The following is a 13,770-nucleotide window of genomic DNA, read 5'->3' as shown; positions in this document are numbered from 1 at the left end:
AATGTAATATATTCTGATATGTAAACTCCAGAACTTCAGGTTACTAAAAAATGGAAAAATAAATATATACAAAACTTTTTACATTCTTAAAACCTAAGAAGCACTGAAAGCTAAATGCTTTCATAGTGTTATAGTGTATTTTCTTCAGGCCAAATGTGATCTGAACTGGAACAATGTGACTCATTGTTATTAACAGTGTGGATATGGACAACACACGCTGGGCACTCATCCTATATCCAATTAGGATGCACGTCTCAGCCCTAGGGTCATGCAGGCACATATATGTCTATGATCTACAGCAATCTAGTTTAAGAACAATTCTCACAATTCTGAAATCTCACACTGCCAATGTTTATAGTCTTTCTATGGCTGGGAAGCAGTAGTTAAAAACACCTTTAGCAGCCGGGCAGTGGTGGCGCATACCTTTAGTCCCAGCACTCGGGAGGCAGAGACAGGTAGATCTCTGTGAGTTCGAGGCCAGCCTGGTCTCCAAGAACTAGTTCCAGGACAGGCACCAAAGCTACAGAGAAACCGTCTTAAAAAAAGAAAAAGAAAAAAGAAATGCCTTTATATCAGACAGCCTGAGTTCACATCTTTAACTTAACCTGCACCACCTTATACAACTTAGTTAGCTTCTAGGACACCATAAAATGAGAAGAAAAACAGTACACCTTATATAGTTTTTAGAAAATTTAAAAATGGGGAACAGAACAAAACACAGTTCTCAAAAGATAAAACACGAATGGCTGAAAACAAAGAAATGTTCAACATCCTCAGTCATGAGGGAAATACAAATCCAAACTCCTTTGAGATTTCATTTTACACCTGTCAGAGTGACAAAGACCAATAAATCAAAGGATAGCGCATGCTGGCAAGCATGTGGAGCAAGTGGAACGCTCCTCCATTGCTGGTGGGAGTGCAAACTTGTACAGTCAATATGGACATCAGCGATCATTCTTCAGGATGATGGAAATGATCTGCCTTGAGAGCCAGCTATAACACTCCTGGGCCTACACCAAGCACAGCTAGTGGACCACAAGGATATCTTAGGGGGAACGTAAGTCTGAAAGAGACACTGCACATATGAAGTTTTGTTAGAATAGTTTATGTATGTGGCCAGGATGAGAAGGGTATGCTAAACATCACATCTTTATAAGCCTTGGTTTCAAATAACCCCCGTGCTGGCAATTCTGGAAAAGAATCCCCTTTTGGCTCAGTAAGACCATATCCTACTGATTTGTGATGATGTCATCCCAGATATGGGTCTGTCACAACATTTGGTGTGACATATGGGACTCTACCTTCTACTACTGAGACACTGTCTCAACCATGCTCATTGCTGCTCTATTCAAAATAGCCAAAAATTGGAAACAGTCTAAATGTCTGTAAATGGATGAACATATAAAGAAAATGTGGTGCATTTACACAATGGAATATTACTCAGTAGGCCAAAAAAAATGAAATCATAAAATTCACAGTAAATGGTTGGAGCTGGAAAATAAAATCATCCTCAGTAAAGCAACCCAGACACGAAAGACAAATATGCTATGTATTTACTTATAATTCGATGGGGCTAGCTGTTAAGTCTTTGATAAGCAGGCTACAGCCTATATAACTACAGAGGTCAGGTACAGAGTAAGGGACTAGGGGGAGGGAAGGATCTCTCTAAGAAGGGGAAACAGAATATATAGTTATGGGTAGGTAGGGGCTGTGGCGGGACCCAGACTGGAATGGAGCATCAAACAGGGAGGGAGAGGGAAGAGGAAGGTAAAGGAGAGAATACGGGGACAGAAAACTTAACACTAAAGGCTATTTGAAGGGCTACATGGAAACCATAATGAAATTCTGCTATACCCATAGGCCACTCAGTCATCATCAGAAAAGCCTTCTCTTTCAACAGACAGGAACATGACTCAATAGAGGCCCACAACTGGACAGAGTACAGAGACAGAGATTTTAGAGCTCTCAGTCCTAAATGGATGCTTTCACCAGACCTTTCCTCTTAGTGCTCTGGGACCTATGTGTAAGAGGAGGTGAAAGGACCGCAGGAGCCAGAGGGACGGATGACTACAAGAGAACTGACACACATAAGAACTCACTGAGACCGTGGCAGCATGCACCAAGGCTGCATAGGTTCAAGTCAATAGGATCCCAGCCCTGAGAGAGAGAAGGAGATATGATCTCCCACTTCTAATCAAAAAGCTACCCGCAATTTACAGCTGCTTGCAAAGGAAAAATTAGCTGTCTCCAGTAGAGTCTCCTGGACAGCGACCACACTTCAGGACAGCCCCCATGGCCGGCAGTAATGACAGCACAAAACAAACTTACAGGTATTTTTGAAGACTTTATGCCTCATACTGCTTTGTTTGGGCATTTTTATCTCTTTCTGGTCTTTTGTTTCGGGTATGTTTGTTTCTTCTCTTTTAAAATTCTGTTTTCTTTCTTTCTTTTTTTGTTCTAGTTGTTTATTTCTTTAATAAATAGAGAAAAAGAGGTGAGCTGTTGGGTAGGTGGGGAGGATCTAGACGGGGTTGGAGAAGTAGAAATTATGATAGGAATATTTTGTATAAAATTCTTTTTAAAAGAAATTATAAATTAAAAAAGAAGACTATAGATGGTTGTGAGCCACCATGTGGTTATGGAAATCGAATTCAGGATCTCTGGGAGAACAGTCAGTGCTCTTGACTGCTGAGCCATTGAGACCCTACTTTTCATACTGGGTCGCCTTCCCTATCCTTAATACATGGGGAGGCAATAGCACAGACACTGAGAGAAACAATTAATAAATGGGACCTCCTCCTGAAATGCTTCTGTAAAGCAAAGGACACGGTCAACAAGACAAAATGACAGCCTACAGAATGGGAAAAGATCTTCATCAATCCCACATCAGACAGAGGGCTGATCTCCAAATTATACAAAGAACTCAAGAAATTGGTCATCAAAAGAACAAATAATCTAATAAAAAAATGGGGTACAAACCTAAACAGAGAACTCTCAACAGAGGAATCTAAAATGACTGAAAGACACTTAAGGAAATGCTCAACATCCTTAGTCATCAGAGAAATGCAAATCAAAACAACTCTGAGATCCCATCTTACACCTGTAAGATCAAAAACACTGATGACAATTTATGCTGGAGAGGATATAGGGTAAAGGGAACACTTCCTGCATTGGTGGTGGAAGTGTAAGCTGGTATAGTCCCTTTGGAAAGCAGTATGGCAATTTCTCAGAAAATTAGGAAACAACCTTCCTCAAGACCCAGCAATACCACTTTTGGGTATGTACCCAAAGAATGCTCAATCATACCACAAAGACATGTGCTCAACTATGTTCATAGCAGCATTGTTTGTCATAGCCAGAACCTGGAAACAACCTAAATGACCCTTGACCGAAGAATGGATAAGGAAAATGTGGTACATTTACACAATGGAGTACTACACAGCAGAAAAATAATGACATCTTGAAATTTGCAGGCAAATGGATGGAGCTAGAAAACATTATTTTGAGTGAGGTAACCCAACCCAGAAAGACAAATATCACATGTACTCACTCATAAGTGGCTTTTAGATATAAAGCAAAGAAAACCAGCCTACCAATCACAATCCCAGAGAACCTAGACAACAATGCGGACCCTAAGAGAGACATACATGGATCTAATCTACATGGGAAGTAGAAAAAAAAAAACAAGATTTCCTGAGTAAACTCGGATCATGGGGATCATGGGAGAGGGTAGAAGACTAGGGGAGAGGAAGGGAGTGATGGAGGAAGGTCATTGGTTAAAAAATAAAGAAACTGCTTGGCCCTGATAGGTTAAAAAATAGGTGGGTGGAGTAAACAGAACAGAATGCTGGGAGGAAGAGGAAGTGAGCTCAGAGGCCATGCTCCCCTCTCCTGGGCAGATGCGATGAAGCAAGCCGCCAGGTCAGACATGCTGAATCTTTCCCGGTAAGACTGGTGCTATACAGATTACTAAAAATGGGTTAGGCAAAATATGAGAATTAGCCCGTAAGAGGCTAGAGCTAGTGGGCCAAGCAGTGTTTAAAAGAATACAGTTCTGTGTAGTTATTTCTGGTGTAAAGCTAGCCGTGTGGGAGCTGGGCGGGACGAAAAGCAGGCCCACAGCTCCTACAACAAGGGAGGGGAGCAGAGAAAAAACGTAGAGCTCAATAAAATCAATAAAAAAATACACGTGGAGGTGCTTAGTCTTGCTACAACTTGATGTGCCATGTATTGTGGATACTCTTGGGAGACCTGCCCTTCCTTGAACAGAAATGGAGGAGTGAATTAGGAGATGGGAACAGAGCCGGACAGGGGAGAGGGACTGGAAGGAACAGAGGGAGGGGAAATTGTGGCAGGGATGTAAAATAAATAAATTAACTAATAAAGAAAGACTAATAACTCATTAGAGGTAGAAAGTACTTAAGATGGCTTAAAAATACAATACTTCTCTAAATTTAAAACAGGAAACAATGAGCAAGCTATAAAAACATTTGATAAATCATTTTTAACTATTCAAAAGAAAATTGAAACAGATTTAGAATGAAGACATTTCCCTTACAAAAATATATACTTTCTTGATCTCCTGTATGGTTTTTCAGAGGAACCAGAGTAAAATCTGCTGTTGGTGGTGCAGGGACCTACATGCTCTCTCCTGTTGTCCAAAGCCTGCCACCTCCTCCCCATTGTCTCCTCAGACTCACCACACACACACACACACCCATTCTGGACAGTGAGGCCTGTCATGGCAGTGGGCCTCTGGGGAGGGCTCTTGGAGCCCTTCTCTCTACACTGCACTAGGGTCTCCCTTCAAGAGCCTCCAGGTCCAACCCTGGAATCATTGTTTGAGTACTTCAAGCTGTCGATATTTTGTTTGGCTTTGTATTTCCAGTTCCTGGAACAAGAGTGCTGGACCATTTTAAACATTTAATCGAGTGACAGGTGCATTTTTAGGACACATCCAAGGCAGTTTTCATCCCATACATTAAGTTTAGCTTCATTTCAGGTGTTAAGGGCCTTCCACAATTAGAAAGGAAAAAATAATAACAAGCTTAAAACTTACCATGTTTACTTATAAAGTTGAGGAACTCCTCAATTTCTGCTAAAGTCTGCACAGACTGTAACTTGGCAAGTCTACTTCTGTGTAAGAAGACATCAATACTGGAATAATTCTAGGGAAAAAAAAGCCTTGTTATAAAGGGAACATACTACGTAAAACTTTTAATGGTTTAAAAAAAGAATCATGTAGTGTCTCAGAGTGCTTAACAATTATGCCTTGGAAACAACTATTAAATGGGTTAAACTAAAAAATTATTTAGGATTTCAGTTACATCTTGTTTCAACTATATCAATAAGATCATAATAATAGCATAATCTGGCTATCAGATTCCTTGTTCTATCTATCATCTACCTACTTTCTTCTAGTAAGGATCTATTCCAGGTCTATTTACATGGTAGACAAATACTCTTCTGCAAGCTACATTCCTAGTTTGCACCAAATTTTAAAAATCATAGTATCTTACAATACAAAATTGAGAACCACAGAAGCCCACTCTTTTTTATTTATCTTTTATGTGTGTGAGGGTAGAAGCATGTCATGTACTTGTGTGGAGGTCACAGTGCAAGCTTGGGTGCCAGTCCTCGCCTTCCTCCCTTGGCTGGTGTTACACAAGGTTAGCTGGACTGCCGTGGTTTGCTTTTTTGTTGCTACAATAAAATATCATGCCCAAAAGAAAGTTGAGGAGGAAAGAATTTATGTGGTTTACAGGTTAAAGTTCATCACCATGGAAAGTCCAGGAACTCAGAGCAGGTACTGGGAAGTAAGAACTGAAGCAGAGACCATAGGAGAAGGGATGCTGCTTGCTGGCTTGCTTCCCGTAGTAGTAGTATATTCCGCTTGTTTTCCTAAACAATCCAGGACCACCTGCCCAGGGTGGGACCACCTGCCTCAGGACATGCCCCTAGACCAATCTGACAGAGGCAGTCCCTCAACTAAGCAGCATGTGCACTAAGAGCTCCTAGGAATTCCCCTCCATCTCCCGTTTCATTAGAGAAGGTCTGAGGTGACAGACAGATGCTACCATATCCAGCTTTACACGGCTCCTGGAATCTGACCTCGGTCCTCATGCTAACAAGTACTTTCTCCACTGAGCCATCTCTCCAGTCCTGACACCACGTCTTTCTAGTCAGCTTACTAATTTACTTTAAAATGAAAAAAAAATAAATGACTATGTTTCTATGCTTAACATTGTTGGTAGACTGTTAGTGGTTACTAAAGAAACAAACCAACTAACAACCATGAAAACAAACAAACAAACAAAAAAAGGGCAGAAAATGAACATAGGGCACATTAATTGATTTCCCAATTAAATTCTGCAGTATTAAATCTTATATTACTTTTAGTTAGTCCTTTCAAAGCAATTGGAATGTATCTTTAAACAAGTATTAACCTCCCTGGTATGACTACCCAGAAGAATGATTCATGTTCTCTTTTAATACTACTGAGATGGCAATCTGCATTGTGTCCACACAGAGAGATTAGATCAGTTTATGTATTTACTTATAAATTAACTAAATTTCTAAACAACAATCCCAGAGAAAATTCCACATCGCACAGTGTAAAAAAGATTAAACTAAAGAAATAACAAAAAGTAGAACCCCAACAACAGTGAAGAGAAGAGTGACCGGGACAGAGGAAAAGTAAAGAGCACTATTAGAATTCAAAGAAAGAACGGGTGCTACATGTGAGAGCACACAGGTTTGCGTGGGTCTTCTGTGTGTGTATGTGTGCACGAGATTACTGACACTCAAAGTATTATAGTAAAAACAGTATACATCATAGAGATCCATCTGTATTACCTGCATGAAAATCTGAATGCCATTTTTAATGTAGTATGTGGCTCTGTCAATATCGTCTTGCAAGATGTAAAGGAGACTCAGCTCCTGACTATACTGAAGCTCCAGGATCGTCTTCTGCAGCTCCTTGTGCATGGCTTCATCCACAAACGTCAGCAGAGACTGGTTGCCTTCTCCATGAAGCAGGAGCTTCAGTTTGCTTCGGATCACATACGGGAGATATGTCTCCTACGGAACAACAACAATCCGCTACCGACTTAGAGCGCCAATCTGAGTGAAAGCAATTATTTTCTACCTGAAATATTCTTTGGAATAATTTATTTTATAGTTTAAGACTGAGAACCAAAATAATGATGTCTGATGCTGTAGCCTAAAACTACAATTTTAAAACCAAGTTCATCTAACATGGATTGTCTTCTAATCACAAAATACGTGATCCTTTCCAGAGAAGAAAGGATCTACTTGGCGGCACACAAACTGGGGAGCGACAGCCTGAGAAGGACGCAGCATGGGCATGGGAGGGCCTGCAACTGCCTCACTGGATAACACGATGCAGACTGTCTTCTCAGTAGCATAGAAGACAGCGGGAGAGACATGTCTACTATAAAACACCTCCCATTTATTTTGAAATGGCTAGCTAAAAAGTGATACGGAATTTAACACCATGGAGTTTAAATATCAAAGGCTTCAAAACTACTATCTTAATCTTAGAAAATTTTAAAGTAGTTATATTAACTGGAAAACCCATTACTATTTAGAACATTTACTTCAGTTACTAAAAAATAATTCTACACACCTGGTAAAATGGTTCGCTCCATATTTTACTCAGGTCTAGAGGATTTTCACTACCTACACTAGTTGTAGAACAGTATTCAAGTGGTTTCCATTCAGACAGGTTGTTGTAACAGTCAAGGGATGCCAGTTCCCAGAACTCTTTCTCAGCCTCTGTGGGTTCACCATCCACCCACTCCTGTTTATTTAAAGCCTGGGAGAAAAAAAAGAGAGTTATTTTTTTTTTGGAGTTGAAAAAATATAGATACAAATACATTTTTAAAAGAAGGGTATTATAACATACATACTAAAGACAATCATTTCATATTTATGGCAACATGAGAGAAATGAGGTAATATTCAAATAACAATGAATAGAAGAAAAAAACAAAATAAAATGAAAGAACCTTATGGTAAGAAATGAGGCCAGGCATGGTGGTACATACCTGTAATCCTTACACTCAGGAGGTAGAGGCAGGCAGAGCTCTGTGAGTTCCAGGATAGCTAGGACTACAAAGTAAGAACTTGTCTCAAACCCCAAAACAAACAAAAAAGACACTAATGGGAAGAAATTCATCCTACTGAGAACTCACCAGGAAAGCCAGTTAAGTGATGCATAATTTGCTTTAAGTCAAGACTGTGCATTATCTATCACTTAACATGTTCTTAGAGTTAAAATAGAAAGTTGAGGACATTTGCAAACTGTTGTATGCGTCAAAGCTAAGATCATTCACTCAATAGTTTTATAGGCTGCAGATCCTAAAGTTTGACACCTACTATCTTGGCCAACTTGAAATAAAATAAGACGTACAAAACCAGACTATATCAAAAATCACAAAGTCTATTTCACTTTACCATAATTTTTAAGTGAAGGAAAGCAATACCCCCATAGAAATGGTAAACATAGCAGCGGCCACAGAAGTACTGTATAGTGTTCTGTACTTCGTAGTCTATGAAATGCTTTGCCTTTTCAATGTTGCTTTAAAAAGAGCAAGACACAGTAACAATCATGTCACAATTGGTTATTATAAAACCACATTTAGTTATTTATCTTAAACATTAAAGTTAGCAGGTAATTTTATATGTACAGAGCCAAGGTGTTTAAGGAACTGATATATTTGCCAGAGACTGGTTTTACCTCATTATACAGCTTAGCAGCTTCAGAATAATCACTTCTGGCTTCTGCTAATAGTGCATTCCGAGTGTCCTGCTTTGTTCCTAACTCACTGCCAAAAATGCCACGGAGGACATCATACTCCCCAATTGATCGATACAGTCTTTAAAAAAAAAGAGAGAGAGAGAATAAATAAATAGCAAGCAAGCCAAGAAAGTCCAGATCAGTGAATATCACACAATTTACATTAATGTTGAATGAAGACTCCAAATATTTATGAAAGTTGAGATACAAACACATTTTTTTTTTGAGACAGGGTTTCTTGTGTAATAGCCCTGGTTATTCTGGAATTCACTCTATAGACCAGGCTGGTCCTTGAATCTACCTGCCTCTGCCTCCCCCGAGTGCAGGGATTAAAAGCATGTACCACTATTCCCCGCTACAAACAGTATTTTTATTTTTCTGGAAATATAAAATTAAACAGTTTTGAAGCTCCCTTTAATTTTTACTTCTCTAATTAACCCAAAATCTCAAATTATTCTAATATGTATTTGAAAAAAAAATCTGGAAAGCAGGTCACTAATTTGAGACCAGACTACACTGTACTATAGAGAACCTGTCTATAAGAACCTGTCTTAAAAATATGAAAAGTTTATGTATGTATAAAGTCTCATTAAATAAGGTGGTGCCATTTGGAGATACTGTCTAGCCCTAAGGAAAATCCACAAGCAAGGAATAACTCTCACCCTATTGGTGGTTTAGTTTATGCTCCAAGGGACTGTATTTTAAGAACAAAAATTTTCCATGTAGTTTTAATAATTGTTAGAACACTTACTCATCTGTTACTCTTAATAAAAATCTGACTTGCACAGCATAGTGTTGCATGCCTATAATCCCAATACCAGAAGGGTAAGGCAGGAGGATCATGAGTTCTAGGTAATACTGACCTACACAGCTAACTTTGTTAAAACAATAGCTTAACTTTGTTAAGCAAGATTCTATCACTATGAAATTCTGAAGTTAGTGTTTATAAAGTTCATTCCCTTCTTCTTTCTTTTTTTTTTTTTTAAAGATTTATTTATTATGCCTCCATTTATACCCACACGCCAGAGGAGGGCGCCAAATCTCTTTACAGATGGTTTGGATCCACCATGTGGTTGCTGGGAATTGAACTCAGGACCTCTGGAAGAGCAGACAATGCTCTTAACCACTGAGCCATCTCTCCAGCCCCCTCCCTTCTTCTTTCAAGTTTCTTTTCAAACCCGACCTATTTTTTTCCTGTCGACAGCAGACTAGTCACCTGAGTGGTGTAGGAGGTCCTTCTGTTTGTGTGTTGTGTGTTGGTTAATAAAGAAACTGCCTTGGCCTAGTTGATAGGGCGGAACTTAGGTAGGTGGAGAAAACAGAACTGAATGCTGGGAGGAAGAAGGGCAGAGTCAGAGAAGCCAAGGATCTTCCATCAGAGATGGACACTGGTTAGAATCTCTGTTAAGCCGCTGCCACGTAGCAATACACAGATGAATGGAGATGGGTTAAACTAATATGTTAGAGTTAGCCAATAAGAAGTTAGAGCTAATGCCCAAGCAGTTTTTTAATTAATACAGTTTCTGTGTGGTTATTTCGGGTGTAAGCTAGCCAGGTGGCCGGGACAAACAAGTGTGCCTGCTCCTTCTAACACCTGAGACTACTACTTCTTCACTGGTTCTCCTGCATTCTGGTTTACTTCCTGGACACCGAATCTCTCAATCAAATTTTGCTTGGGAAAGTTGGTGTATGAAATGTTAGCTGATCAGGGAGTTGAGGCAGGAGGGTTACAAGTCTAAGCTAGCTTAGGGGCTACATAGTGAGCTTAAGGCCAGTCTGAACAACTTACCAAGACCTTAAGTCTCTATAAGGGCAGGGGGTGGGGGAGGGAAGAGGTGGAATTGCTCAGGCTTTAATTCAGTGGGAAAGTGCTTGCTCAGCTTTTTTCCCAAGGACCAAGGGAAGAGAGGAAGACATGTGAGTAGCAAGTTGTGCAGAACCCCTATGAATGATGAACTCACTAAATCCAAACTCAGATTAAACTGACATGGTTCTTTTACTGCCCATATGCTAGAGGTCAAAGGTCAGAGACAGAGGTTGACACATAGGTGTTGAACAACAGCAGTTCATAGTCAGAAGTTGAGGACAGAAAGAGGTATTATCCACAAGCAAAGAAAGAAATTCCCATCTTCACCTTAACCTGGCTCCCAAATGTTTACTAGAACTTGATCAAAATGATAACCATAATACAGCAAGAAAAGGCTAAACTATTAAATAAAGTTAGAAACAAATATGTCAAGTTTGAGCCTGTAAAAGTTGTATCCTTCCTTCCTTCCTTCCTTCCTTCCTTCCTTCCTTCCTTCCTTCCTTCCTTCCTTCCTTCCTTCCTTCCTTCCTTCCTTTCCCTCCCTCCCTCCCCTGAATGGAAGCCAGAAACTCAAGCATACCAGGAAAATGTTCTGCAATGAACCTAAAGTCTTAGCCAGTCCTTCCTCTGCCCTGCAGCTCACACTTCAAGACATGGTATAGCCTTGAACTCGTCTCCCAGGTGCTGGTTTTACACTTGTGCTTCATAATGCCCATTTCTCTCTCTCTGCCCTCCCCTGTGTGTGTGTATACAAGCATGTATATATGTTCTTATTCCATGAAAACATTGATACAAGATGTCATCCATTGTGGAACCATATATCTGAAGCAGTGGGAAAAAATAGCTCCTACAAGGAAGTATTCTTTGGATTATCCTAGCCCTGTATCTTTCCCTTCTTAGCACTCTCCTTGTTCTACTACTTGATGTTCCAGTTAATTATGTTTAAAAGTATATACATTTTCTAGGGGACTTTTTTTTTTTTTTGCAGTATCAGGGATTGAACTCACAAATGTCAACCCGGCTGACTTAAAATCTTTGTGCATACGTGTGTGTGTGTGTGTGTGTGTGAGTGTGTGTGTGTGTATGTGTGTGCGCCTGGAGGTCAGTGCACAACTCTCAGGAGATGGTTTTGTGAAACGTGGGATCTGGGGATTGAACCATAGTCGTCAGGTTCATGTGGCAAGTGCCTTTACCCGAGCCATCTTGAAGGCCCTCTGAACTCTGACTTAGCATCCTTCTCAAGATTAGGCTAGGCTATCATATGCTAAAACCAAGAAAAAGGATGAATCAGACATCACACGAAATGGCATATATAGCAGAATTTGTATTTCCAAATAAAGTAACTGTATTGAACAGTTTCTGCAATTTTGAGTACTGCTAAAAATAATGAGTTATCCATTATTCATCTTAGCAAAGCTATAAAAACATCAGGAACCATTAGGAACTATAAATACCTAGCTACAGATACTTAACAGGAAGATAACTATGGTAGATAATAATGAATCTAGACAATTGTGTAACATTAAAATAATACAGTTAAAACACAGTTAATGTTTCTTTAAGCAAAATATTTTTCATGGCAGCCATTTTTGATATACAGACTAAAACTCAGACTGAATTTTTTTTTTTAAGATTTTATGTATTTATTATGTATACAGTGTTCTGCCCGCATGTCTGCCTGCATGCCAGAAGAGGGCATGAGGTCCCATTACAGATGTGGTTGCTGGGAACTGAACTCAGGACCTCCTGAAGAGCAGCCAGTGTTCTTAACCTCTGAGCCACTTCTCCAGCCCCTGAAATGTTTTTACTAGCTCAATAAAAGAGGAAGAAAAAAAAGATTGTGTGTGTGTGTGTGTGTGTTGGCCAGAATAATGTTGGCTACCCCGGGACTGGATTTATGGGTGGTTATGAATTGTCCAGCATGGATACTAGGAACCTGAGCTTGAGTATTCTCAAGTTCTTCTAACCACCGGGCCAGCTTTGCAGCCTCCGTACCAGCTCATTTTTTTAGTGTGTCACTTTAGTTAATTTATTGTTACCCCAAGAATGGTCCATCCCAAGCTTACTTAGCAAGTTCCATCCACCGCAGAACATCAGGTGGCAAGCAAGTCTTGCCCCGGACTCGTTTGGTAGGTGGCTGTTCTGGGACCAGGTGGAGTAGCGCCTCTTCCAGAAGACGGATACCTCCAGGCTGTTGCAGACTGGCCAGGCACCCCACTCGAACAGCAGCCGGATCAAGACTCAGCAAGTCTAGGTGTTGGCAACTGATTTCCTATAAAACCACATATAGCTGTTTAAAATTTGGATGACATCATCACAAGTGATTGTTTCATTTTATTAAATATAAGAGAAATTACTTTGCCCTAATCAGTAGTAGTAGACACTACTGATATCAGGAAAGTGTCTCTGTGCAATTCTATTAGCAAAATTCTTATCAACACTCAATTTGTGCAAAGGGAAAAAACAAACCTTTTACTCTTAAATTTCCAATCCAAGCATTCCAAAAAGTGCTAATTTATAGGAATATTTATGCACTTAGCTTCTGTTGTTAAGAAAAGCAGCTGAAAATAGATTTTATATTTATTTATCAAAAAGTGGGTATACTGACCTGCCTATTAGTCTTTGCAAACATCTTTCTATCAAGAGGCTAAATTATTTAATGACATTTGGAAAGATGATTTCATGAATTATGAAAATGGCCTATAAACAAAGTTATGAGAAATACCCTCAACTCACTATTCAGAAGATGTTTACTGTAGCATTCCAAACAGACTGGGGTGTACATGCAACTCTCTGCACACATCTGGACTTATATAGCACCCTAAGAACTTGGTCCCAAGCTCCCCTTGAAGTTGTAACACATATACATGTGGCTGCTGAGATGAAGACCAGAAGATTTCCAAAGCAAACAAATAAAAATGTCTGTCATCTTTAGAAAGGGCTAATAATACAAGAAAGAAAACCAAAATAAAACTATATTTCAGTCAACAAACTTTTATGCTTAAGACACAGAAAATATTCACACGCTGGTGGTAACCAGCAGCTATTTAAATAGACGTAAGACTCACTCAATAGCATTGAGTATCGGAAACCTATATATTAGAAAAAAATCTGCTACTGCCACTTTTCTAGACCAGCATAAT

The 13,770-nt window shown here is 39.6% G+C and overlaps 1 protein-coding gene across 1 annotated transcript in view; it reads right to left on the bottom strand.

Moving 5' to 3' along the window:
* The window catches only part of Prkdc (protein kinase, DNA-activated, catalytic subunit), a 156,463-nt gene that overhangs the window by 30,400 nt on the left and 112,293 nt on the right, over positions 1-13,770 (bottom strand). Inside the window, exons 63-67 of the mRNA XM_050125161.1 lie at positions 12,694-12,899; positions 8,761-8,899; positions 7,649-7,837; positions 6,856-7,080; positions 5,060-5,168 (exon numbers count right to left, since the gene is read on the bottom strand). Coding sequence (XP_049981118.1) covers positions 5,060-5,168; positions 6,856-7,080; positions 7,649-7,837; positions 8,761-8,899; positions 12,694-12,899 — 868 coding nt within the window. The remainder of the gene's footprint in view (positions 1-5,059; positions 5,169-6,855; positions 7,081-7,648; positions 7,838-8,760; positions 8,900-12,693; positions 12,900-13,770) is intronic.

Source organism: Alexandromys fortis, unplaced genomic scaffold, assembly GCF_014885135.2.
Source record: "Alexandromys fortis isolate MF-2015 unplaced genomic scaffold, M_Fortis_MF-2015_v1.1 scaffold_239, whole genome shotgun sequence".
Lineage (NCBI taxonomy): Eukaryota > Metazoa > Chordata > Mammalia > Rodentia > Cricetidae > Alexandromys > Alexandromys fortis.
This window is presented reverse-complemented; position numbering and strand designations above follow the sequence as displayed.